Genomic DNA, 24,641 nt, shown 5'->3' on the forward strand with positions numbered 1-24,641 from the left:
TCCCGAGGGCGGGGCTGCTCTAACCCTCTTCCCTCCTGTGCCGCGTCCGCTCAGCGCTGCGAGAGACCACGCCCTGCAGGCGGAGCTGGAAGGGGTCCACGAGCTCCGGGGACAGCTGGAAGAAGCTCTTGGAAGAAGCTTGGAGTGTTTGAGCAGGCTGGAGACACAGGGCGCCATAGGAGGTGGGGATCAGGAGCGTGTGAGAGTCCTACCCCAGCATGCCTTCTGAGCACTGGCGCTCGCCCGCCTGCCACGGAAACGGTTCACTAACCCGACTGACACTGGGCTTTGGTACTTAGTCATGGTACGATAGAACTGGTGCAGGGCTTCTTTTTTTGTTTTATTTTTGAGCTGCTTTGGAAACGGCGATCAGTGCAATCCACCTGTGTCTCGTGTGTGTTCCTGTCTGACCCACCCTGGTGGCCACTGATGTATTTGCACATTCAAATCATTCCATTTTAGTTTTTCCCCCTCTATCTCCCTTCTCTACCCACCACCATGGGCCAAATAAAGATTCCCTATCTCTGAAGGAAACACCAGATGTTTTCTATCATCTCCCAAGTGCATGAGTGTGAGTTTTTGTATTCCCTCACCATTTTTATTACCCAGTGACACCCACCCTTTGGGTTGATGGTGGCTGGCCCAAAGGGAGACAGTGTATATGGAAAAGTATGTTCCAGAGACAGAGAATTCAAGACCTGGGGACACTTGCCTGGGCCTTTTACTCAAGACTTGAGTGTAGAACCAGCAATTCAGATTATGCTTAAACCAAATCCTACTCCAGTGTTGATGATTTTACTGACTGGCTTTTTTTCCGTAATTGTAAGTTGTTTCAACCTAACTTGAGAGTGCCTTCATGGGAGAGCTTCCTCCTCTTTTTGACAGAGGGTTTGGGGGGACTGAGAACTGTCCCTGCTCCCAGGGTCTGGGCTGGGTCTGCTCCCTTACTCATATGTGTACATATCCCTTACAAGCTCCACATGCCCCTTGAGCTGAGCCATGGACAGGACCCTATTTTTGAGGTGCTGGGCTCTCTCCCCCTCAGCACCACTGCATACCTTTTCCAGGCACTCTTCCACCTTCTCTGGGAAAGTGGGAGTTCTTGTCAAAGCTGAAAAACAGTAGCAGCAACCCTCCAATGACCAGGGCTTCCCGTGCACAGTGGGCTGTGGATCTGCTGCCTTGTACTCAATCGCGTCTCAAAATGGCAGGAGCAAAGTTTGCACCTCTGAGCATCTGTGTGTGCTTGCTGGGGAGGCTGAGCTAGGGGCAGGCAGAGCAGAAGAGCTCTGTGGTGCTGGGCTGCACACCTGGACCTGAGACTGCTCTGCTGCATGGCTCCCTGCAACTGCTTCAGCTGGCACTGCCCGTGCTGTGCCTTGTGCTGCCCTGGGGGCTTCTCCTCCCTGTGCCCCTCGGGCTGGGAGGCAGCAGAGCTCCCTTTGCCTGCAGCAGGGCAGCACTGCCCCTCGGGGTCAACACTCAGCTGTGTGACCCAGCAGTTCCCCTGTGCCTTGAAGGGACGCAGCTGGGAGCTGCTGGGCACCTCTGGACTTTGTTAGCTTTTCCTTTCTTTGTTTCATCTCATTCCCTTCTCGCTTCTCCGTGTAGCACCGTCTTCTCTTCACCCTTTTGCTTCCATAGAAGCCTTTGTGTCCCTGTTCTTACCTTTCCATTTTCCTTCTGCCATCCTGGCACTGATGCCCAGCTGGCCCCCTGGTCCCTTGGGCACCATGGAGCCCAGGACCCAGCCCAGACTCCTTGGCATGGCCTGAGAGGAGTCTGGCTGGTGCTCAGGCATCTCCCTTCTCTACCTGTGTCTGTTTTGCTGTCAGTCTGTCCCTGCCTCTGTTGGCATCAGTGCTGTGAAGTGCCCTTTAGGGCTCAGGTGCCCCAGCTTTTCTGGCCTGTTCTTCAAGGCCTCCTTTTGTCCCTGATAGTCCTGGCTGAGCATTCCCTGCCTGAGATCACCCTCTGTCAGATTGTGCAGTGCTTTGTGCTGTCTCGTAGCTCTTTGTGGAAGTCTTTCCTTCTTCTCTGAACTTCCCTAAGGACCTTGCTTCCTGTCCCTTGTTCCCAGCAGTGTGAAGGCTCCTGTGCAGCCCGTGTACCCCCGTGTCCAGTGCTGGTGGACTGTGTACAATTTGCAAGCATGTAACTAATTCTCTGTGCCTTCAGGCTGGGCTGAAAGCTGGAGGAGTCTGGAAAAGCAGAGCTGTGGTTGCATCTGTCTCCTGTGCTGGTGGCACACAGAGCTGAGCTCCTGCTGTGCTCCTGCTGTGGTGGGGGTCTCAAGCACCTGGTGACCACCAGGGCCCAGCTGCCCTGCGTGCACGCATCTCTGCTCCTCAGCCAGCTCCCTGTTCTGCCCCTTGGTTTTAATTTTTCCTTGAGCCCTGCGTGCACGCATCTCTGCTCCTCAGCCAGCTCCCTGTTCTGCCCCTTGGTTTTAATTTTTCCTTGAGAATTTGTACTCCTTTTACTGCTTGGCCCCAGAGCCATGTGGAGCTGTGGGCAGTGGTGAGAAGTGGGATGCTGTGCCCTGGCACAAGGGCTGGTTCTCCCACGTTCCCAGAGCAGCTCTGTGTCACCGTGCTGTGTCCTTCAGCCACGGTGAGCCACCTTGAGAGCCTGGTGGCCTTCAGCCCCCAGCAAAGTCGGCGGCCGACAGTCTGCATCCCCTCACCCTTCTGGCCCCCGCAGGCACTACTGTCACCCTGGCTGCTTCAGCCAGCAGCAGTGTCCCTGGGGCTCCGGGGCTGAGCTTTGGCTGTGCCGAGTGCCGCCTGCAGGAGCTGCTGCTTCCCTGCGCTGCTGCTGGCGCTGAGCGATCCGCTCCCAGCACAGCATTTATCCGTGATGGCTGTCCTTGCTCCCTGGGCCAGTGGTGGCTCTCTCTGCTCCCCGGGACACGGCTGCTTCTGTGGACAGCTCCGCCATGCAGGGTGATGTCTGCCCAGCTTCAGCAGTGAGCTGCCCCACATTTTTGCAGCCTCATGGCACACGTGGGTCTCCTGAGTGTGTCCCCGTCTTTAAGCACAGTGCAAACGCCTGCCCTGCTGCAAGGCACGTTCCTGGCTGGTCCTTGGCTATTCTTCCTGAGTGTCAGATGCATCCCTGCTGGCTTCCCCTTCAGCAGGGATGTTTGGCATCACTCCTGGCAGCATCTCTCTCTTCCACTGCTCTGTGTTCTGCCTTGCCTGGCAGCTCCAGAGTTGATGGTGATGGATTTGGCCACAGGCAGAGCAGTTCCCTGTCCTTTGGTGCACAGGCAGCTGTGGAACCTGGCACTGCACAGCCCTAGGGGCTAGTCTTGGACCCTGTCTAAACACCTCTCCCTCTGGGGAGAGGAGGGACTGGGGATACAGCCATCTCCCAGCTGCTCAGACCAGGGGCTCGGGTCCGCAGCCAGGGTTTGGCACCACGGGGACAGGGGCAGAGCTGTGTGCAAGCAGAAAAGCATGATCCCAGCTCTGCCCAAGCTCTCCATGCACACGCAAGGACACAAGTGTCCCTTTAGCTCTGCAAAGCCAGCACAGGGCTTGCAGGGAGCCCCAGGCCACGCCTGACAGCACGGCTTGGGCGCTGCGGGCAGGATGGCTGCTCCCGAGCTGCCCCTGCCTGGGCAGGTGCTGTGGGGTGTGCACCCCAATCCTCCCACCGGGCTGGGCCAGTGCAGCGGGACTCCCTGCCCAGGCTGCTGCTGGCCCTGGCTTGTGAAGTGTGCCTGCCTGGCAGGGCAGCGAGCACAAGGCGTGGATGGGGCAGGAGCTCCCATTCCCGGGGCTGTCCCCTCCCTCCGTGATGGGCCAGCACAGGGTCCAGTGTGCAGGGAGCGGGTGGCAGCACCCAGGGACGCAGGGAGAGCTCGGTCCAGCCGGGAGTATCCCCGCAGCAGGTGTGTACCAGAGCAGACATTGCCCTGGGGCTGCCCGCAGAGACCGTGGGTACCAGCGGGGAGGAGGGGAGAGGCAGTGCTGCCAGTGCCGCTGCTCTGAGCGTTCTGTGCTGTCCCCTAGGTCAGGCCGCAGGTACACACAGCGGTGCCAGCACCAACTTCACCGACAGCATGAAGGAGGAGGCAGCCCGTGGCTTGGCAGCCCAGCAGGTGAGCCGGGGCAGCGCCACGCCGGGAACAGAGCGGAGCTGGGCACTGCGCTGCCGCCAAACTGTCCCAGCCCCTTGGAAAACATCCCTGTCACCCTCTGTCTTTGTGCCTCCAGAGCAAACCCCGGGCCCGCAAGGAAAATGGGGGCACCGAAAGGAGCACAGCAGCCACCGGGCGCGAACAGGAGCTGCGGGCTGAGGAGGAGCTGCGGGAGCTGAAGGCGCAGCTGGAGGAAGCCGGCTTCTCCTCGGTCTCCCACATCAGGCAAGAGCTCTGGGGCTCTGGAGCCAGGGGTGGCAGTGGCCGGAGGGGGCACCCTGCACCCCGTCCTTTACTGTGCCTTGTGCCCCCAGGAAGGCGATGCTGAGCCTGTGCCTGGAGAACGCGGAGCTGAAAGAGCGGATGGGTGAAGCCACGTCGCTGCTGGAGAGCGCGGAGCAGGAGGAGCCGGGGCTGGGCAGCCCTGTGGCCCCTGAGCCCCGCAGGCTGCAGCGGAAGAGCCGCGGCTCCCTCGGGGACCGCCCGGCCGGGGGCAGCGGGGATGGCCCAGGGCTCCCGGCAGAGAGGGGAGCTGTGCCCACCAAACGCCCAGCGCTGGAGGCTCGAGCCCAGGACGACATGCCCAAGAGACCGTGCCCTGGCAGCCCCGGTGGAGGGGACGGGAGCCATGTAAGTGCACAGGGAACCGGGATGGAGATGAAAATAGAGATGGGCATGAGGGTGGAAATGAGGAGCTGATGGTCCATCTTCCCTCCGGCAGGTGGAGAGCTCGGTTCCCGGCGGGGGCTGGCCAGGGCTGGGCGCAGAGCTGCACTCCCAGGTGGCACAGGGCCAAAGGCAGTGCCAGGAGCTGCAGGACAAGCTCGCTGCCTCGGAGGCCACAGTGCGGGCACAGGCTGAGCAGCTGCAGAAATACCACGTCCTGCTCCGTGAGTTAAAAGCCAGGGTGGGGTGGGGATGTGTTCTGAGCCCTGTGCACCGTGCTGTGCACGGGGCAGGGGTGGTGAATCCTGCCCGGGGGCCCCTGAGCTGATGATGCTGCCCAGCAGGTGAACCTCAGACACAGCAGCTCAGCAAGCAAGTGCAGGTGGACTTCCAGGACCTGGGCTATGAGACCTGTGGGCGCAGTGAGACCGAGGCTGACCGTGATGAGACCACCAGCCCTGGTAAGGAGAGCCAGGCTTCCAGGGATCCCTGTGCTCTGCCCCCCTGGCACAGAGAAGTGACACACTGTGCTCTCTGCAGAGTGCGAGGAGCCAGATGTGTTCAGTGAGACCAGCCTGGGTGAGGAGCTGGGGTCCCCATACCAGCCAGGGATGTCCAGAGTGGGCAAAACTGCCCAGAAAACCATGGCCCTGGAGGACGTGGAGGCCCTGCACCAGCACATCCAGGACCTCAAGGCCCAGCTGCTCAACGCCAACAAGGTGATCCAGAGCCTGCAGCGCCGTGCCCGCTCCATCTCTGTCACCAGTGGCTACACCTCGGGTACGGAGCGGCCCCTGCCGGCTCCCAAGGCCTTGGCGTCCCCAGCCCACAGCCTGACTGACGAGGACGAGGGCTGGCAGTCGGATGGCCACGGCACGCTGTGCCCCCCTGCCCTGCGGGCACACCGCGACCTGCAGAGCCTGGTGCACCGCGTCGCCCTGCTCGAGGCACAGCTGCCCGCGGCCAAGCATGGAGCCACCTTGCCCAAGGAGCTGCAGTCTGCCACTTGGCCAGGGTACGGCCCCGGGGGCTGGGAGCAGATGGGGAGATACGGGGATTTCCAGGAGTTGCCCGAGGCTGGTGGCTCCTCGTGGCATGGTTTCCCTGCAGGCAGGCTCCTGGGGTGTTTGTGTGGTGGGGCAGAGTTTGTGTGGATGATGCACATACTCTCTCCATGGCACTTCATCCCCGCTGTGTTCTCAGTGAGTCTGGCTGCCCTGTGAACACCGTGCTTGCCCATCTCTCCTAGGAAATACAACTCCTTGATCCAGGCACAGGCTCGGGAGCTCTCCCACCTGCGGCAGATGCTGCGGGAGGGCCGCGGGGTGAGCCGCAGCCTGGCCCAGCACCTGCGGGATGCCCTGCGCTCCTTCGAGGACCTCCTTCGGGGCACTGACATCGACTACTACCTGGGCCAGGGCTTTCGGGAGCAGCTGGCCCAGGGCAGGCACCTGGCTGAGAGGCTCAGCGACAAGCTGGGCACCAGTAAGCACCTCCAGGGGGGCAGTGGGGCTGGGTGTCATGGGTGTGTGATGGGTCAGGAAGGGATGCTTTGATGGGTGAAGAGCAGGAGACACTCTCACATCATGGGCTGTGTGGGTACCTGCTCTGGTTTGTGCTGTCCTGTCCTGCTCTGTGTGGGACCAGGCATCCTGGGGCATGGAGACACTGACTGGCTCTTCTCTGGCTTGCTTTTTCAGGAGATCGACAAGATGGGGAGGACAAAACCAGTCATGAACTCCTGGCACAGAGGTACCTCTTCCCAAGGAAGGGTTTGTGGGATGCGTTGGCACAGGCATCCTGAGGTCTATCACAGCTGTTGGGGTGGGGGGCCAGGGTGCCCTTGGGGTCTCTGCCTCAGGTGGATGTCCTGGGGCTGCCTCTGCTCTGGGGATGGCAAGCCCCACGGGCACTCTGTGTCTCTGAGCAGCCTCGCATCACTAGTGGGACATGGCACGTGGGATCGTAGGAAAGGGCTGTGGGATGGAGGTCAGACCGAGTGATGGGCCCCCTCCGCAGGCTCAGCCGGGAGCTCCAGGAGAAGGAGAAGGTGATTGAGAGCCTGGAGGTGAAGCTGCAAGAGCGCTCTGAGTCCCCGGGCAGCAGCTGCCCACCCTCGGAGTCATCCCACTCTGCCAGCAGTTCATCCTTCAGCTCCGAGGGGCTGGAGCCCTGCTCTGATGGGGATGCGGCCAGCGAGTACAGCCAGTGCCACGAGGAGCCTGTCCAACATGCAGGTACCACACGGTGACCAGGGCTCACAACTGCAGCTCCTCTGGACAGGGATTTGGCTTCTTGGGGTGTGCCAGGGTCCCCAGAGCACCAGGGAGGAGGGGTCTCTGCCAGGCTGAGCCAGAGCCACTGTGACACCTCTCTCCATCTCTCTCCTGTCTCTAGGCCTTCACTTTGACTCCTTGTCCAAACACATTAGTGCCCCCCTGCCTGCCCTGGCCCCCAGGCTGTCCTCCTTCCTCCCTGCCGGGGTCCCTCCTCCTGCGGCCCCGCCGCTCCTGGGCTGCTGCGGGAATTCTGTCTGCTCCCTGGCTGAGGCACAGCAGGAGCTGCAGGTGCTCCGGAGGCAACTGGGAGAAAGTGAGCACACTGCCTCTTGGCTTGGGTTTGGTCCTGCCCACCCTGCATGCTGTGCTCTGACACGCCATACCCCGCCCTCTCCGACCTGCATGTCCTGCCCTTGATCTTCTCTTCTTCTCAGGGCTATGGCTTTGAGGTTGGGTCCCACTGCTCTGGCTGGGGGATGATGGGAATATATGGCTTTCATGTAGAGAGGACCTGGGGGGTTGGAGGGAGGATAAAACCAGTCATGAACACCCCAAGACAGCATTAGCGCTAGGTGTAGACGCTGGCATATTCCAGGTTTTCTAGGAAAAGGCTGATTTGGTAAGGTGTTGTATAGGAGTGGGGCTGAGACCTTCCACCTTGTGTCACATAATCATCAAGTTCTGGGAGAGCCCCTGCTCCTCAGGAGGAATAGGTTTGGTTGGGACACGAGGTCAGTGATGGGGGACACTGGACTGCACTGTTGTGCAGAGCAAGTGGGGGGAAAAATCAGATGGAGGGAGTGTGTTGCCCCATTCCTACCTGCTCATTGTCCTTCTCTTCCTTCCTGCTTTGTCCTGTGTGTGCAGGTGTGACACTGCCCATGGCACCAGCAAAGCCCACAGTCCCACTGGGCCCCTTTGGAGAGGGCAGCAAAGCCCCAGCACCGTTCTGCCGACACGGAGCCCTGCAGGGCCCAGCTGAGCTCCCTGGGGCCACCGACACCCGCGGCCTCTGGGACGTGCCCCCGCCCGGCCAGCTGCTCTATGGGGGGGCCCTGCCAGCGGGGTACCCCTGTGGCCAGAAGCTGACAGGTATGGTCCATGGTGGAGAGCCCAGGGCCATCCCGCCTGCCTGTGGGGTGCTGGGAGGAGATCCAGCACCACAACAGCTGTGGGACAGGGCTCTGCTATGGAGAGAGGCAGGCACAGCCTTTCCTGCCCTGAGCTGTCTCCCTGGGTGTGGCAGGGGCTGACTTGCTGGAGGAACACCTGGTGGAGATCCGCAACCTGCGCCAGCGCCTGGAGGAGTCCATCTGCACCAACGACCGGCTCCGGGAGCAGCTGGAGCGCCGCCTGGCCTCCACCGGCAAGGGCAGCGGTACGGGGCTGGGGGCCGGGCCTCTGCACATCCCTCTGCTCCCCCGTGCACAGCGGGGCCCTGGGGACAGAGACTCAGCGCTGGTCCCCTCCACAGGATTACCCAGTGAAGTCTATGCCCAGACACCGGAGCTGGGGCTGCAGCTGAGCAGGGAGAACCAGGCTCTGCACGAGGAAAACCGGACCCTGCGGCTCCAACGTGACCACCTCTCCCAAGGCAGGGCTGGCTAGGATCCTGGGGCTGAGTCCCAGAGGGCACCGGCTGGGTGGAGTGGTGCTGACACCTCCGTGCTCTTTGTTCTCAGAGCTGGCACGGGTGCAGGAGACTCTCGTGGCTGCCTGCTCCCGGGCACGGGAAGCTGAAGCAGAGCTGGGCCAGAGGCGTGGGAAGCAGCGGAGGCTGGCAGAGGAGCTCTCCGAGTGCCAAGAGAGCATCCGGCAGCTCCGGGATGAGCGGCACTCTCTGCAGGAGGACAACAACAGGTAAGATTTGGGGCACTGTGGCCTTGGGGCCACAGGACTGGGAGGAATGACTGGCACCGGACCCACGTGTCACCTCTGCAGGCTGCAGCACTCAGTGACGCTCCTGCAGCAGCAGAGTGAGGAGCAGCGCCTGCTCCTGCAGACCCTGCGTGCGGAACTGCACGTCTACGAGAGCCTCCCTGGCCCCTCTGCTGAGACACGAGCAGGTATGGGACCCGTGTGTGGCATCCCTGCCCAGCTCCTGCCATTGCGGGGCCTGGCCCCTCTACAACCCTTGGGTGGTCCCAGACACTTCTCCTGGGGCAGCAGGTTGCACCCAGTGGCCCTGCTGGCAGGTAGAGAGGGAGGGAGGGACAGAGGGCAGGACCCCAGCAGCCACAGGCAAGGAGCTCCATCTACCTACAGGGGCTCAGATATTTCTTGTTCCAGGCTGCTTCCCATCTCCTCCAGTGCGCGATGTTGGCACTAACTCAGCAGCTCCCCTCCTCTCCCCACTGCCCTCCGGCACGTCGGTGCTCCGACGGATGGACGGTGGGTTCTGCTGAACTCGTGGCAGCACCCTTGCTGAGCAAGAGAGAGAGCTCCGAGCAGAGCCAAGTGCCCGGGATGGGGCAGGGTGGGTCACGAGGGCAGTGGTCCTCACTAACCCAGCTTGCTCCGCAGACATGCTCCTGAGGAAGAGCGAGGGATTGACGGGGGCTCACGTCGTCGGCCGCCTGGACACGTACCGAGCCCTGGAGCAGCACATCGTGGAGGGAAAGGCCTTGGCCCGGGAGCTGATGTGTCTCACACACCCAGCACTCGGGCTGCCCAACTGCCCGCTCTCGGGAAAGGAGGTAAAGGGCGGGCAGGACGGGGCAGGCAGCAGCTGGGGGCCAGATCCTCAGTGCACCGTGCATTACGTGGCACCCGAGCCCAGACCCAACCCCGAGCGCTGCAGGGGCAGCTGGAGGCAGGGAGCCTCCAGCCCAGGGAATGCTGCTGGCACTGCCCTGCTGCGCCGGGCTGAGCACGGCCGCTCCCCGGGTGCGGCGGGATGGGGGAGCCCCAGCAGCACCTGCTCCCGCACCCTTCTCCCGCAGGCCCGGGGCTGGACAGGCACGGGGCAGGGCCATCTGTGGGGCAGCGCCAGCACCCTGCACGGCATCCTGGAGGAGTGCGTGTCTCTCCTCACCGCCTTCTGGAGCACCGTGCTGCCCGTGAGCCCTGCCCAGCACCAGGGCAAGGTGAGCAGGGGCTGGGGGCCGGCAGGGCACTGGGGCCGGGTGCTCACTGCTCCTCATCCCTGTTCCCTGTCCCAGGAGCAGGCGCTCCAGGGCGAGATCGCGGCGCTGCGGGCCCGTCTCTCCGAGAGGGAGGATGCTCTGCAGAGCACGGCCAGGCGGCTGCGCAGCACAGCGCAGCTCAAGGACAGCATGGAACAGTTCATCGTCAGCCAGCGTACGTGCTCGGGTGGCACGGCCAAGCTGGCCTGGTCCCACGTGCCCCACGTGGTTCCGTAGCACAGGGACCTCACTGACCCCGTCTCTCTCTCCTGCAGTGACCAGGACCCACAATGTGCTGCGCAAGGCCAGGACAAACCTGGAGGTGAGTTTGCCCTGACAGCCAGGGGTGGGTGTCGCGGTCCTGATGCCCTGGGGATGGACACAGATGGCACACACCCTGTGGTGGCTGTCGTGGAGTGCTGAGGACTAGCTGGGTGAAGTGTGGGGGGGACACTGGGACACATTTGCCTTTTCTGTCCTCAGCTATCATGTCCATGTCCCCAGGGCACAGTAGTGCTCTTCCTTATTGCCACGTGTCATCTCTTGCCAGGTGAAGGCCCAGCAGGCCCTGCCTGTTGCATGAGCCCCGTGCAGGGCAAGGAGCAATGGCCAGCATGGAAGAGCCCACTGGCTGCTGAGCCGAGCCGTAGCAGAGGGCTGGAGTGGACCCTGTCGCTGCTGCTCTGAAGGCCAGGGTGAAAGGGGTCTGGGGCATCCAGTGCTACACAGTTAGTGGGTTTGGGCTGCTGTGGTGGTTGTGTGCCCTCCACCAGCCTTTGCTTGGCATGGCAGCAGCAGCTGCTGGCTTGGCCATTGTCTGGCCCATGCTTCAGCACTTGCTCCCTTCCCCCCTCAGTGGTCAGAGTGGGCTGACACAGCCCCCATGCTGAGCACACCTTGCCCCAGGACCTGGTCCCCTCTGTAACCCTGCTGAGTCCCCGTCCCTGCTTGTGGATGTATGTATATGTACATAGACAGAGGTATTGGAAATGCGTTTTGGGGACTCCGCACATGTCGGGGCCCCAGCGCAGGAGGAAGATGTAAGAAATGCCATATTCTGTTCAGTGGCTGAAGAGTCCCCAATAAAGGTTTCCCTTGGGTTGTGGTGTTTCTGGCATGCCTGTCTCTGCAGCTGTGCTGCCCCTCCCCAAATCACCTGCAGCACAGGGTGCCAAAGGCCCCAGCTGTGCCCAGGGGGTGGCTCTGTGCCCTACCCTAACAACCCAGGGGCAGCTCTGTGCCACACTGGGTGCTCCCTTTCCTCCTCTTGTAGACCCTCTCTCCAACACCAGGCAAGCAGCACCGAGAACAATAAATACTGTAATAAATAGAGAACCCCCTGTCCCAAGGCACTGCTGCAGCAACAGGCGGTGCAGCCGGGGTCCTGGAGTGCCTGCCTGGCTCTGCTTTTCCAGGGCACGTGCCACTGCCCCTCTGGCTGTGACAAAGTCAGCCCTGTCCCACAGCAGGAGCTGATGTTGGGGACAGGGCGTTGCAGTCCTCGATGGTGCTCTCACAGCAGCAGGTAAGAGTGGCTGTGTCCAGATGTACTGTCCATCATGCTGGATCGACGCTGAACCTCGCAGAGGTTCAAAAAAGCTGGGGGGGCAGCCCCACAGCCAGGGCTGTGGAACAGGGGGCAGGTGTCAGGCTGGAGTGTCACAGAGCCCCTAGCAGACAAGGTGGCCTTGGAGATTCCAGGGCAGCAGCACAAGCTTCAGAAGAACAGGATGTGTGCCTGGAGCCTGGACTGGGTGCAGTGCCAGGACCACCTTGAGGCCCTCACAGGCTGGAGGAGACAGGCAGGGTGAAACCCTTTTCGTGTTGGGCGTGAGGAAGGGCTGTTCTGGTGAGCAGCAGAGTGGTCCCAGAGACTCACAGAAGCCAAGGGAAGCTGCAGGTGGGTGGAAACCAAGGGCTGAACCACACCGGTAGGATGGGACAGCGTCACAGGCCCCAGTGGCCCTGAGCTTGTTGCCAGGGCCCGTGTCCCTGCCAGGCTGGAGGCTGGAGCCAGTGGCCAGTTGTCACACAGTCCCGTGGCCCAGTGTGTGCAGACAAGCGGCATTTGGTGTCCTGCGTGGGGAGCGCGTGAGGCCCCAGCTCAGATGGGCTTGTACAGCAGCGTGGTGACGTACTTCTTCTTGTAGCGGTGTGTGGCACTGAGCACCATCACGCCATCCTGAGGGAGACAGCGTCAGCATGTGGGGCCAGGCACCCCTGAGGCTCAGGGAGCTGCCCCAGCCTGTCCCTGCTGTCCCCAGTGCCCCAGCCAGTACAATACACAACAGGGCAGAGGGCAGAGCAAGCGCAGGGTCTGATACATGCTTAGCTCCCCCACGCCGAGGGAGGCAGCTGAAGGGAATTGTCAGGAAGTCACACCCTCTGCCCCCGTGTGTGCCACCCCTCACCAGGCAGCCAGCTCTCATCTCCACCCCCCAGCTGAGCAGGTTCTGCTCCCTGCAGGTGCTGCAGGCTCCTGGGAGCCACAGCAGCTCCTCACCTGCAGCCTCGCAGGACCTGCGCTTACCTTGATGGAGAGCGCATAGAGGTGGTTGAGCATGACGTGGTTGGGCTCGGGCAGCAGCGCTGGGTCACACTAGGAGGAGAGGAGTGTCACAGGGGGGCAGCAGAGCCCTGACCCCCCCGACGCTGCCAGCACAGGGAGCTGCTGTCTCAGGCAGCTGGAGCTGCCACTGCCTCTGGCTGTTCTGAAGAGCAACAGAGCTCAGCTAAGCACCAGAGGCCAAATCCGTGTGGCAAATGGGTAAAGTGATGCTTTTCCTAGGAAACAGACCCCAGGCTCCCTGCAGACAGGACCCCTTTCTGACCCCAGCGTGCTCTCTCAGTGGGCAGTACGCTGGTACACACCGAGATGTTGGTGTCCTTGTTGAGGATGACCTGCAGGAGGTGAGGCGGGAGGATGGGTGGGGATTTGAAGCGCTCCTCGGGCCGGTACACGTACATCTCCTGGCCATAAGGTCCCGGTGGGGAGCTGGACAAATCTAGAGAGAAGACAAAGGCACAGACATGAAATGACTGAAGCAGGATGGGCGAGCATAGAGCAGCTCCTAAGAAGCTGAGAAGATCTCAGCAAGGTCTTTCAAGCACAAACATCCTCCACAAGCCATGGGCAGGGATCTATTCTATAGCAACAGGTCAGCCTTTTCACAGCAGAAAAAGCAGCTGGGCGAGCCCATGGCAATTCCAAGCAGGGCTGTAAGCTGGTACATGCACTGACAGAACACAGGCACCCCGTGCTACCCATCACAAGACCCCTCAAGCACAGCTCTCAGCTCAGCCAGGTCCTTCTCCCTGCAGGAAGCAGCTGGCTTGCTCCAGAGCTGTGCCCTCAGCAGCAGGGGCACAGGGAGCAGCTGGCTCTAGGTGCTGCCTGATGAGGAGGTCCAGGGAAGGCAAACAGGAACTCTACACTGAGCAGCTGTTCCAAACATGGGAGAGACCTCGGGAGCTCGTGCTGGACTCCAGCATCTCCCAGACACATCTGATCTGAACCTTTGGGAACAGCCAGCCCCATCTCCTTGGGCTGCTGCTGCTTGCTGGCTTCTCTCCAGCAGTGTCCCTTGCCCAGGCTGGGGAAGGACATGGAGCTGAGCTGTACCTGAGATGGGGCTGTACCAGGGACAGACGGACAGACACATGACTGAGCTTCCTGCCAGCATTTCACACTGAGCCAGCACCACCAGTGCTGTGTGGTAACCTAACCTGCTGCTGTAACACAAGCAGACAGGGAGGTTTGCAATGTGCTAGCCCTGGTACAAATTACCTTGGCATGAAAACCAAGAGCAGCTGCTGAAAATAAACTGGATCCTGCTATCACCTAGCTTGCACCCTGGATCAGATGACTTACAGTTGACCAGACAGAAAGGGCTGATGTTCCTGGCATTTCCCAGTCCGAAATGGCTCCCTCAGCCACGCACTGCAGCAGCTCTGCTCTGGGATGGTGCTAGCACAGAACAAGTTACACCAAGATAGCCCCTCCAGAGGGACGAGGCCGCAGCTGTGGGCTGAGGAGGACACGCTGCCCAACACTGCTCACCCCCAGTGAAGGCCCACGCCTCTGCCCAGGGTGCACCCAGAGCAGCGAGTCTCGGAGCAGAGGAGGTGGAAAATAGCACATGCAAAGCTGTAATGCCACAAAACTCACCCCGACCTGAGGTTTCTGAGCTTTCCAGGGAATCCACCTTCAACGCGTCAAACACCTCGAAGTCAGACTTCTTGACATGGATGAGGTTGTTTATTGTCCCCATCTGGCTGGTAACCACAGGCTGGAAAGAACTGGGGTAAGAATCTTCCTGTGTTCACCTCCAACTGAGGCACACTCAATGCTTCCTAGATCCTCCCAGCCCAAGCTGTCTTTGCTGCAACACTACCTCTGAGCACAGGTGGCTGGTGTCCCTCTCTGCCCTACACTGCTGTTCACCCTGGGAGGATTCTCCTTTATCACAGGCTCCTACATGACCACCTATTTCCATCCTCCATCCTGCTACATGCCCATGGGTAGGTGTGTTGTCCTTCCTAAGCTGCTCCCACATGATTCAGTTTGGAAGACAACCTGTGAGTGCTGACCTCATGGCCCATCTTCCCATTGCCAGTCCTCAGTGGGACTTGAGGGCCTTCTGGCATTTCCCTGCCCTTTCCCAATACTTCTCCATAAATCATGACTATGTTCAGAGGAACCAGCCTCTGAAATGAGTCAGGGGATGGAGGGGTGCTTTTTGTTTCAGGAGATAGTCTCTGCTCTTCCTGTTCCCCCTCTGCTGCAGTTACATCCTGTCTAGTTCCCTGAAAAAGACAAGATCTGCAGGGATAAAGCTTGGAGCATTACCTCAGAAGGATCGTGGACCCACTGGCCATCCACAAAAAATTTGTACTGGTGCTCTCCTTCTGGAAGGTCCAGGATAGCAACGAAATCATTGTGGCTGTGCAGAGAGAACAGATGTGCAACAGCATCAGCCTGTTGATGCTCTGAATGCTGCTCTTCCAAGGGGCCCCAGGAACCAGCACTGCCCAGCCCCTCTACCCCAACACCTTCATCAGGGTTAGGCTTGCTCATCATCAGTGACCCAAGGCACAGCCTCGACAGGCACGAGCATTCCAGTGCTCGTTTGAGCATTCTGTGGCTCAAACCCCTGGCAGCCCAGCTGCAAGTGGCAGGCCAGCCCTCCGTGCCCCAAAAAAGTGGATGTGACAGACATCCTCTGCCAGAAAGGCTAAGAAGAACACGTGGGCAAAGCTCCTGCCCTGTGTTGACAAGCAGAACAGGAGCAAGTGGGACAGCTCTGTTTGTCAAATCTGAAATTGAGATAAACTCATTCCAGATTGATTGCTAGAGTCCTTAATGAGCTTCCATGTAAGTCACAGATGTGCTGCAGAACAGCGAGAACATCATTAGGGCAGGAAGATACGTGAGGGACAAACAACTAACACCCACTGGCACCAATACAACTAGGCATGGGGTAATGCTGCAGCCAAGGGAAGAGCTGACAGCTTCCAGAGGACTGCTGCATACCTGGGCAGGGCCCTGCTGCCAGCACTGGCTGCTGTGTGACATCCAGCAGGGCATGCAAAATGGCCCATCCTGTCCTGTCCCTGTTTCACAACTTCCTACTGGCCTGCAGCACCACGCAGGGAAGGAGCTGACTGTGTATTTGCCTCAGACCCACAGCTTGAGTGAGCAGAGAAAAGCCAAGAGAGTAAAGAAAAACCTTCTCTGTACTGGAGCAGACATGAACACAGAGTAAATGACTTGAGGGACTGGCTACCTCTTGATGAGTGGGATCTTGGTGCTCCAGTTGTTGAAGGATCCGGAGATGAAGACCTCCTTGCCTCCATCAGCCCAGCGTATGACAGTTGGACGAGCCTGTTGGGATGGTTTCACTGACTCCTCCAGATCTGGCTGCCATGACACAAACTCCTTGTCCCCAGAAATCTGGGCAAAGAAAACCAGAGATATGTGACCGAGACACAGAGGTAATAGAGAACACATTCAGACAGCTGGTTTCTACACCTGGCCTCCAGCAGGCCACCTGCACATCACACACAGGAGCACCACAGAGCTCCTCCAGGCCCCCAGAGACCCCTCGCATGGCTGGGAACACAGCCCCACACAGGCAGTGTGCTGAGGCTCTGGAGGGCAGGCAGGGAGGGGAGCAGCCAGCCCTACCTTGGAGTCATGGGAGCTGAAAACGCTGGGGTCGTCGGTGCTGCCCACCATGATCTTGTGCGGGTGCTCCTTGGCGGGGTGGGAGGCCCCGGAGCCGTCGGAGCGCTGGGCCTTGGAGCCATGGCGCTCCCCAGACACCCGATCGCTGGTGGTGTTCCCCATGGCAGCTCAGCAGCCCCTGGGATGGAGACAAAACAACACTGTGCCTTTGCCCACGGTCCTGGCAGCAAGAAGAGGAGCAAAAGAGCCTTCTCCCAAATGTTTTCTGCCAGTGGAGAAGAACAGCAATCCTAAAAAAGGCCCCAAGTTCATTTTCACTACCAAGTTTGGGAGCTGAATGGGAATTCAACAAACAAGACAGCTTGACCTAATTATAGACACATCCTTAAGAACCATCATTCTAGTTAAGCTGATAATTCTTAAGATCCAAAACCAATACGACTTCACATGTGTCCCACATCAACCCTTGGCAGCCAACAGAATAGAGCTGATGGGAAAAATAAAGCCAACCTTTATCGGCAAGTCAACTGCCTGGCGTTAACAGAGCCTCTTTCACAGTCCTGCAGTCAGGCTTTACAGACAACCCAGCAAGAAAACAGCCAGGGACTGAAAGTAGCAGCTGTTTTACAGTCCCCAACAAGTCTCCAAGGGCTCACAGGCAGAAGAGCAGAGCCTTGTGCCTGCAAAGGCGACAGGGAGCATTTAAAGTGTCCGAATGGAATCGCCCAAGCTGGAGCCTGTCCAAGGAGCAGGGCTAATGCTGTGGTGTCTGCAAAAAGCTCAGCTCTCAGCAGCATTCACTTATGATTCACCAGCCAAGTCACCGTGTCAGCTGCAGCACAGCACAGTGAGGAGGACCATTTGTTGTGACCTAGCCAGCACCTGTCCGGCTGTCTGGAGGGACACGGTGAGGGAAGGGCAGCCCTGGCCACCTCAGTGTCCCTCTGCAGCTGGAGACAGGCCCCATCCCCAATCTCACCCAGCTCAGAGAAAGCAACACAGGAGAACTGACCAAGCCATGAACAACTACACATCTTTTAGGATAAACAACAAAGCCACTGCAAACTACAGAGGACTCTTCAGGCCTTACCCTCTTTTCAGGAGCCGAGATGGACTGGGGTTTTTACCCACTTCCAGGCTTATTTTGCAGCTCTCAGCTTACTGCAGAGCAAGCAAGGGGACAGCCAGCCTTGCTTCATGTGCTCACTTGTGACATTTGGAGGTTTGTTTAAAAGATCAAGTTATATGAAGGGCGCCAAGTGAGGCTGCCAGCCAAAGCCAGGCTTTAGAACACTATGGAGCAATTACTACAGTATTTCTTAAATCCTGAGGGCTAAAAGGAAGCTCAAGTGGGCAGCTAAGGCATACCCCCACCCCTCTCAGTTCAGATCAAGTATACCTGAAGATCCAGGTCAAATGAGCTACACCTCTTGCTCTGACATCTTCCCCCTCTGCTGTGCAGAGGCTCAGACAGCTCCTCACAAAAACTGCCCCTGTACCACCAGACCTGCTGTGAGGAGCTTCCTCTCAGTATCTTCACTAAGGCTCCCTCACTTCTCATCTACAGGGAGGAAGGTGGGAAAGGCTGAACTTCCCTTGTAGCAGGACAGACCTGGGAGATACGTGCAGGTGTTAACAGGTGTGAATCCTCCCTTTCTCTTCTCTAAAAAAACTCCAGTCCCTCTGTCCCTTGCAGGTCATACTCTCCAAACGCTCCCTGAGGTTCACCCAGGCTGTGGCTCCTGTCTGGCGTGTGCCATCTGAGTCCCCTGTATCACACACACAGGCACCCAGCCTGTGCCAGGACAGGTCTTTGTGCACAGCCTGCAATACCTGGCTTTGCTGAATTAACTTTTACAGCTCAAACCCTCCTGCATCCAGACCAGCCCTTGTAGCACTGGGAGATGGTGTGACACAGGTACACGCAAGTCACGGATGGAAATGCTGCCCACACCACAGCCCCAGCAAACCTCCACGGCACCTCAGCACATCCACTCTCAGTCTGGCAGCAAGCCCCTGCCAGCCACAGCCCACAGCAAGGCTGCTGCCTGCCTGCCCCATCACCAGGGCCCTTCGGTTCCCACCAGCCCCCGCTTCTCATGTGGAAAATGACACGTGAATTACACGCGTTCCCTTCCCCGGGATGTGCCACGCGTGCTGCCTCTCCCACCCAGCCAGTGCCCACCCTGGGAAGCACTGGCAGGCAGCCCGAAGGGGCTCTGCAGAGGGACAGGGTCTGTCCGGCAGCACCGGGAGCGCTGGCAGGCATTCCCGGGGGCTCTCAGGGGGAACGGGGTCCAGCACCTCGCCAGGCGTGTCGGCCCTGTGCTGGGGTGGCCCGGGGAGCCTGATCCGCCCGGACTCTCCCTCTTTGGAGACGGGAACCAGAGCCGAGCCCTGGGCTCGCCATGAGGTTGAGGGGATGAACTGGGAAAGCAGGGGCGGAAAATCTCCCTCCGAGCAGGCAGGGCTGGGCTGGGGCTGGGGATGAGCTGGGGCTGGGGCTGCGCTGGGACTGGGATGGGGCTGGGGATGAGGCTGGGGCTGAGCTGGGGCTGAGGCTGGGCTGGGGCTAGACTGGAGATGAGCTGGGGCTGGGGCTGGAGATGAGCAGGGCTGGGGCTGGGGCTGGGGATGAGCTGGGGCTGGGCTGTACTTGGGGCTGGGGCTGGGGATGAGCTGGGGCTAGGCTGGGGATGAGCTGGGACTGGGGATGAGCTGGGGCTGGGGATGAGCTGGGGCTGGGGCTGGGCTGGGACTGTGGCTGGGGATGAGCTGGGCTGGGGCTGGGCTGGGGATGAGCTGGGGCTGGGGCTGGGGTTGGGGCTGGGCTGGGGATGAGCTGGGGCTGGGGCTGGGGCTGTGGCTGAGCTGGGGCTGGGCTGGAGCTGGGGCTGTGCTTGGGGCTGGGCTGGGGATGAGCTGGGGCTGGGGCTGGGGCTGGGCTGGGGATGAGCTGGGGCTGGGGATGAGCTGAAGCTGGGGCTGGGGCTGGGGCTGGGCTGGGGATGAGCTGGGGCTGGGGCTGTGGCTGAGCTGGGGCTGTGCTTGCGGCTGGGGCTTCGCTCCGCTCCGCTCGGCGGGGGCGGTGGCGGGGCTGTCACGGCGGGCCCGGCCCACGGGCACCCGCGGGTCTGCCCTGGCCCGGGGGAAGAGCGGGACACACCGGCAGGGCCGGGCCCTCCCGAGGGGCTGCCAGACGGCGCCTGCACCGCTGCGGGGTCCGGGACACCGCTACACCGCCGGGACGCGCAGCCACGCCTCACCCACCGCCTCCCGCAGAGGCGCCCGGGGAGCCGCCACCCTCACACCCATCCACCCGCCCCGCCGGCCCCGAGCCCCGGCCCGGCCCGACCCCACCTGCCGCCGCTGCCGCCGCCGCCGCCCCGCTCTCCGCCTCCGTCCAAGATGGCGCCACCCCCCGCCGGCCGCTGCGGGGCGCTCTGACCCGCCCCCGCCGCGCTCCGCGGCCGCGCCCCGCCCCCGCCCCGCCGCCGGGCTCCCGCCATGTTCCGCCGGGCCGGGGCGCGGAGCCGGGGCAGTGCCGCCTCAGCCGCCGGCGGCCGTGCCTGTTACGGGCAGGGCTGGTGGGGTGCTGCCCGTGGGCCGGCGGGGCCCCCAGGCTGGAGCTCAGACTGACGCAGCCAGGCGCTGTGCTGTGCGGTCCCCACAGCAGGGGACGAGCTTTATTGCCATTTCCCGAGGCCCCCCGCTTGGGCACGTTCCCACTTTCTCCACCACCTCTGACCTGACCCAAAGACAGAGCTCGTGGGGGCTGCCTGGCCAGGATTTAGGGAGCTGTTCCCAGAGCAGCCCGTGAGCAGACTTGGTGGTATCACAGCGGGAAAGCGCAAGAGGCCAGGCTGCACCTTCAAGGAACGGCTCCCTCCGTGCTCCGGCGCAGCTAGCGAGAGATAACACACACAAGCCCAAGGGAAAAGCAGAATGCTGCCGGCAGGACCCGCTGTCTCCTTCCCTTGAGGCTAAGGAGAGAGCGAGACGTAGAGCAGGGTGGCCAGAATCACGCCGATGCTGAGGAGCAGGGTGAGGGCGCGGGGCAGGGCGCGGGGCCGCGCGGCGCGGCGGGCGGCCCGCGGCTGCAGGGCGCTGACCACGCGCTGCCGCTGGCTGAGGATGGCGGCCCTGGCTCCCGCCCAGGCGCCCGGGCCCCGCAGCCGGTACTGGTACGGCGTGCACGGACCGAAGGCCACCTCCATGGCCAGCCTGGGGTCCGTGAGGAACAGCGTGAGCAGGTTGGGCTTGACCCCCAGCTGGCGGGCGAGGTCGTCCATGTAAGGGATGTAATCCACCTGGATGGTGTGCCGCTGGCTCTTCACGTACCTGCGGGCAGGGAGGCAGGAGGGTTTGACAGCGGGAACAGCGGGGGTGAGGGTGGCAGGGCCGTGCGGCACGGGGGCCTTACCGCTGAGCCATTCTCTGCTTGGTCTCTGTGATTTCGGCCAGCATGTCGGCAGGCGGTGGCAGGCCCTGCAGCCCTGGGCAAAAGGAGGCTGGAGCTGGAGGCGGGCTGTGCTCCTGCCATAGTCTGGATGGCTGTGCAGCCCAGTTAGGAGCAAAGTGGGAGACACGGGCAAAGAAAGTAACAGCAGGAAAGGAAAGGGAGAATGTGGTTGCAACAGGACCAGTTAGTGACCCCCACAAGAGAGGAACAGTGCAAGAGTCGTAGACAAACGCAAAGCGGGGTTTTGTCCTCATGAAGAAGCCAAAGGAGGATAAAAAGGTGAGTGTGGAGAGGCAGCATGTGAGGGGATGGAACCAGCAATGATTCAGTTGTGGCTGGGGGAGCCCAGCTGCATGCCCCAAACTGCCCAACTCACCTTTGAAGACGTAGGCGGCCCAGCGACTCTGGAGCTCTGAGATGGGCATGATGGCTCCCCAGGGCTGGATGAGGCCGATGAAAGCCAGCGTCGGCTTCTCCAGCTCAGGGGGGAACATGAATTTGTAGAGGGGAATCTGGTTCTCCACCACCTTCACGCAGCTCTCGAGGAACGGGAAGGAGAAGCTGTAACCTGTGGCAAAAACTACAGCATCGACATCTTCCCTGGTGCCATCCTCAAAGATGGCCGATGTCTCTGTGAACTCCCGGACGTTTGGCTTCACCCGCACCCTGCCCGAAATGATGCGGTTGGGCAGGTCATCGTTGACAGTGGGGTGCTGGTCAAGGATCCTGGAAGGCACAGACAGGACTCACTCAGGCCCTGGCAGGGGGACAGGCATTGCTGGGGCACGTACCTGGGGTGCTGCTGGGCCACTCACCCGTGCTTGGGCTTTAGGCCATAGAGGGTGTGGTCAAAGCGGGCATTCAGCTTCCACTCCATGAAGAAATTCCTGATACTCTGAGGCACCAGGTCCTGGAGGAGCTGCATGAAGCGACTGAGGTAGCTGATGTCAAAGGGGTACCCATTGTCTGCCACCCGGTGCAGCACCCAGGACCCACGCCTGGTGCTGAGGAAAACCTGGAAGGAAGGTGAAGAGCGGTGGTGGCACAGCAGCATGCTCAGACTGGGCTGGGCCCCAGCTGTGCTCCAGGGACAGGGAAGCCAGCACAGCTACTGGGACCACAGTAGCCACCCCCACAGAGAGGGGACAGGGTGCTTGTGCCAGGTGCTGGAGGTTGGGGAGCCCACAGGGGACGGCGGGTGATGATCGGTGCCCTCTGGGGTCCCGTCCCTGTGAGCTCTCCCTGTGAGCACACCTGCTTGGCTGTGTGGCTCAGCTCCACTGCGATATCGATGCCTGAATTCCCAATGCCAACCACGACCACCCGTTTTCCCCAAAAGGGCTGAGGGATCTTGTAGTCCCGGCTGTGCAGGTAGGAGCCCTCAAACTTCTCCAGCCCTGGAAGACAGAGGGAAGCCATGCTGGGCTGGGATGTGGAGCAGGAGGATGGCTGCCTCCTGTTCAGACTGGTGGTGTGTTTTGGGAACAAGCTGGCACCAGTGTGACCAACTGGAGTTATGCAGTCCTGGGGTGGTGCCCAGAGAGGTGGTGGCATCACCAGCATGGAAGATTCTCAGTGTAGCCCTGAGCATCCTGCTCTGGCTTTGGGACTAGCCTGGCCGGGAACAGGGCTTGGACTGGAGAATTCCATGCTTCCATCCCAAAATTCTGCTGCAGATCCTGTCTAGTGCCAGTAGAGGAACAACCAGGGTCTGTGCCATCTCGCCAGACCCTGGTGACAGTGTGTTCCAGCCTGTCCCCCAGCCAAATAGGGTCTCCACAGCTGAAAGCTCTCCAGGCTTTTCCTCCTGGCACCCGGAGGCAAGACCATCACCAGTGCTGAGCTCTCCAGCCTTGGTGAGGAGCTGGAGGGCCCAGCAGGTGCTTGGCCAGCAGCATGGAGAGGGAGCCTGTCTCAGATGGGAGAGACACGCTGGCAGTGGTGACATCTGACAGCAGGATGCTTTGGACACTCATGCAATCCCCACTGGTGTGTTGAAACTGCGGAGGCATTTAAGGATATCAAGGAGCAGGCAAGCAGCCCACAGGCAGTACCTGGGAAGGAACTGAGCGGGAGATGAGCGTTGGTGTGGTGCCCACTGCACACCAGCACGGCATCGAAGACGGCCGCCTCCTGCTTCCCCTCGCTCTCCGTCACCACCTCCCACTGCCCGCTGCTGGCGAAGTCGGGGCGCTTGGACACGCGGCACACGCTGGTCTGGCACAGGGAGCGGGGTCAGGCACCCTGTGCCCCGCTCCCGCTGCCGCCTCCCGCTCGGCCCCAGCCCTCACCCTGAAGCGGATGTGGCGCAGCAGGTCGAAGTGCTGGGCATACATGTGGAAGTACTCCATGATCTTGGAGTTGTGCATGTAGTTGGGGAAGTCCTCAGGGATGGGGAAGTCGCTGTAGCACATCATCTCCTTGGAGGTGTTGATGATGACGGAGCGGTAGATGCTGGCACGGCCGTCCTCGGGGTGCTCCTGTGGGAGCAGGGCACAGCTCAGCCCTGGCCAGGGAACGATGGGCCACCTGCCTGCCCCACCTGGCACCTCCCCCGTGGGTGCAGGGTTAAGCAACAGGTTGTTGTAGCACCCATCCCTGCGCCCAGCAACTCTCCTGTGGTTGAGACCCCACCCACCCCAAAAAACAGGGATGTATCTCTGGACTGACGGCAGTGGTGACAGTGAGTCATGGTGGTCTTGTGCCTCAGTTTCCCCACTTCCACTCCTTGACCCTATGAGGTAGTGCATTCCCAGAGCTCCTGTGGTGCCATTGCCCTGGCTGCCACATCAGGTCTCACCAGCTGTGGAGTGAGCTCCAGTGCTTCCTGGTGAGTGGTTGCTTCTGCTTACCAGGTCTGTGCCTTGACAGCTGGGTGCTCCTGCTCTGGTTCTGCTCCACCAACCCTGTCCCTGACAGGTGGAACTAGTGGACTGTGACAGATCCACCCCAGACCCCACTCTGGCATGTTGCCACCTGTGTCCCCCCAGGGCTCTCCCACACATATATCAGGGCATGGTGGGAACACTGGTCATTTTGTTGGTGGGTCCGTGGGATTCAAGTCAACAGCCTCATTAGGTGGGGCAGAGACGAGCTCCAGGATTGCTCCAAGGTAGGGAGAGCCAAGGCACAGAGAAGGCAGAACACGGTATCTCTGTGTAGGCAAGTGGCACAGAAGCAGAAAGAGGAGCAACCATGATTCCAGGAAAGGGCTGGGCAGGACAGGGACAGACAGTGGGGTCAGATAAGACAAAATAGGTAGGCACGGGCTGCTAGTGACCAAGAGCAAAACAGCAGAGGAAGGTGTGGATAAGACTTGTGGGGAAGGGAGGAATGGGAAAGGGGAAATCAGCGCTGGGGGAGCAAGCCATGGAGTGAAGTCCTTGGGGAGGCTTCATCCTGCTGCTGGTGAGCAGGAGCTGGGTCCTATGCGTCTGGCACACCAGCTGGCACCACCCTGCCAAATCAGTTTCACTTTCCTTGGTTTTCCTTGGAAACCTGCCTGCCGCACACATGCAAAGCAGCGGAGCACCGCATCATTATCTGCCAAGGACTGATCCCAAGCCCGTCCATGCTGCTGCCAAGGAGCAGGCTGGCTGCTCAGGGCTTACCTCGAAGCGCCAGAGCCCCCCGATGTCCTTGCTCCTCTCAAAGCAGGTGGGCTCCAGCCCCTCATCCAGGCAGCATTTCAGGGCGCACAGGCCGGAGGCACCGGCACCGATGATGGCTACTTTCCGAGCAGCCGTGTCCCCCGGCATGGTGGTGGCAGGATGTG

General features: G+C 60.7%; 3 protein-coding genes across 14 annotated transcripts in view; 1 reads left to right on the forward strand and 2 right to left on the reverse strand.

Moving 5' to 3' along the window:
• The window catches only part of PDE4DIP (phosphodiesterase 4D interacting protein), a 36,231-nt gene extending 24,897 nt beyond the window's left edge, over positions 1 to 11,334 (forward strand). For 6 of the 10 annotated variants that reach the window (XM_064427492.1, XM_064427497.1, XM_064427496.1 and 3 more), the window contains 21 exons: positions 55 to 182; positions 4,020 to 4,108; positions 4,224 to 4,372; positions 4,462 to 4,777; positions 4,869 to 5,037; positions 5,158 to 5,274; positions 5,354 to 5,828; positions 6,063 to 6,298; positions 6,514 to 6,565; positions 6,833 to 7,050; positions 7,211 to 7,405; positions 7,960 to 8,184; positions 8,339 to 8,470; positions 8,567 to 8,686; positions 8,775 to 8,952; positions 9,034 to 9,158; positions 9,382 to 9,483; positions 9,616 to 10,178; positions 10,254 to 10,392; positions 10,493 to 10,539; positions 10,768 to 11,334. In XM_064427492.1, the coding sequence (XP_064283562.1) occupies positions 55 to 182; positions 4,020 to 4,108; positions 4,224 to 4,372; positions 4,462 to 4,777; positions 4,869 to 5,037; positions 5,158 to 5,274; positions 5,354 to 5,828; positions 6,063 to 6,298; positions 6,514 to 6,565; positions 6,833 to 7,050; positions 7,211 to 7,405; positions 7,960 to 8,184; positions 8,339 to 8,470; positions 8,567 to 8,686; positions 8,775 to 8,952; positions 9,034 to 9,158; positions 9,382 to 9,483; positions 9,616 to 10,178; positions 10,254 to 10,392; positions 10,493 to 10,539; positions 10,768 to 10,800 (3,808 nt within the window). In that variant the 3' untranslated portion in view covers positions 10,801 to 11,334. The remainder of the gene's footprint in view (positions 1 to 54; positions 183 to 4,019; positions 4,109 to 4,223; positions 4,373 to 4,461; positions 4,778 to 4,868; positions 5,038 to 5,157; positions 5,275 to 5,353; positions 5,829 to 6,062; positions 6,299 to 6,513; positions 6,566 to 6,832; positions 7,051 to 7,210; positions 7,406 to 7,959; positions 8,185 to 8,338; positions 8,471 to 8,566; positions 8,687 to 8,774; positions 8,953 to 9,033; positions 9,159 to 9,381; positions 9,484 to 9,615; positions 10,179 to 10,253; positions 10,393 to 10,492; positions 10,540 to 10,767) is intronic. The other 4 variants (XM_064427498.1, XM_064427494.1, XM_064427491.1 and 1 more) reach the window with 3 other exon arrangements.
• Positions 11,335 to 11,519: 185 nt separating this feature from the next.
• PRKAB2 (protein kinase AMP-activated non-catalytic subunit beta 2) lies at positions 11,520 to 16,566 on the reverse strand. 2 transcript variants are annotated; one of them, XM_064427511.1, is made up of 7 exons: positions 16,405 to 16,566; positions 16,004 to 16,170; positions 15,067 to 15,160; positions 14,392 to 14,506; positions 13,089 to 13,222; positions 12,748 to 12,816; positions 11,520 to 12,399 (listed from the first exon to the last, which is right to left on the reverse strand). In XM_064427511.1, the coding sequence occupies exons 1-7, from the start codon at positions 16,564 to 16,566 to the stop codon at positions 12,322 to 12,324; spliced, it is 819 nt and encodes a 272-aa protein (XP_064283581.1). In that variant the 3' UTR covers positions 11,520 to 12,321. The 2 variants fall into 2 exon arrangements, with proteins under 2 accessions (XP_064283581.1, XP_064283580.1); XM_064427510.1 differs by having other exon boundaries at positions 14,386 to 14,506.
• LOC135304747 (flavin-containing monooxygenase 5-like) lies at positions 16,445 to 24,627 on the reverse strand. 2 transcript variants are annotated; one of them, XM_064427501.1, is made up of 9 exons: positions 24,478 to 24,627; positions 23,158 to 23,346; positions 22,921 to 23,083; positions 22,121 to 22,263; positions 21,682 to 21,881; positions 21,243 to 21,592; positions 20,828 to 20,900; positions 20,274 to 20,745; positions 16,445 to 16,582 (listed from the first exon to the last, which is right to left on the reverse strand). In XM_064427501.1, the coding sequence occupies exons 1-8, from the start codon at positions 24,622 to 24,624 to the stop codon at positions 20,388 to 20,390; spliced, it is 1,623 nt and encodes a 540-aa protein (XP_064283571.1). In that variant the 5' UTR covers positions 24,625 to 24,627; the 3' UTR covers positions 16,445 to 16,582; positions 20,274 to 20,387. The 2 variants fall into 2 exon arrangements, with proteins under 2 accessions (XP_064283571.1, XP_064283569.1); XM_064427499.1 differs by lacking the exon at positions 24,478 to 24,627 and having other exon boundaries at positions 23,158 to 24,446.
• Positions 24,628 to 24,641: the final 14 nt, after the last annotated feature.

Source organism: Passer domesticus, chromosome 7 (genome assembly GCF_036417665.1).
Source record: "Passer domesticus isolate bPasDom1 chromosome 7, bPasDom1.hap1, whole genome shotgun sequence".
Taxonomy (NCBI): domain Eukaryota; kingdom Metazoa; phylum Chordata; class Aves; order Passeriformes; family Passeridae; genus Passer; species Passer domesticus.

Bases quoted from the DNA above. Each gene is read 5' to 3' on its own strand.
- PRKAB2 (XM_064427510.1), bottom strand. From the start codon at position 16,566: ATGGGGAACACCACCAGCGATCGGGTGTCTGGGGAGCGCCATGGCTCC. The intron at 16,171-16,404 runs GTAGGGCTGGCT...TTCTTTGCCCAG, and splicing joins TCAGCTCCCATGACTCCAAG to ATTTCTGGGGACAAGGAGTT. The intron at 12,817-13,088 runs GTGTGTACCAGC...CTCTCCTCCTAG, and splicing joins ACAAGGACACCAACATCTCG to TGTGACCCAGCGCTGCTGCC.
- LOC135304747 (XM_064427499.1), bottom strand. From the start codon at position 23,616: ATGCACTACCTCATAGGGTCAAGGAGTGGAAGTGGGGAAACTGAGGCA. The intron at 21,882-22,120 runs GTGTGCTCACAG...CCTTCCTTCCAG, and splicing joins TGAGCCACACAGCCAAGCAG to GTTTTCCTCAGCACCAGGCG. The intron at 21,593-21,681 runs GTGAGTGGCCCA...TGTGCCTTCCAG, and splicing joins GGCCTAAAGCCCAAGCACGG to GATCCTTGACCAGCACCCCA.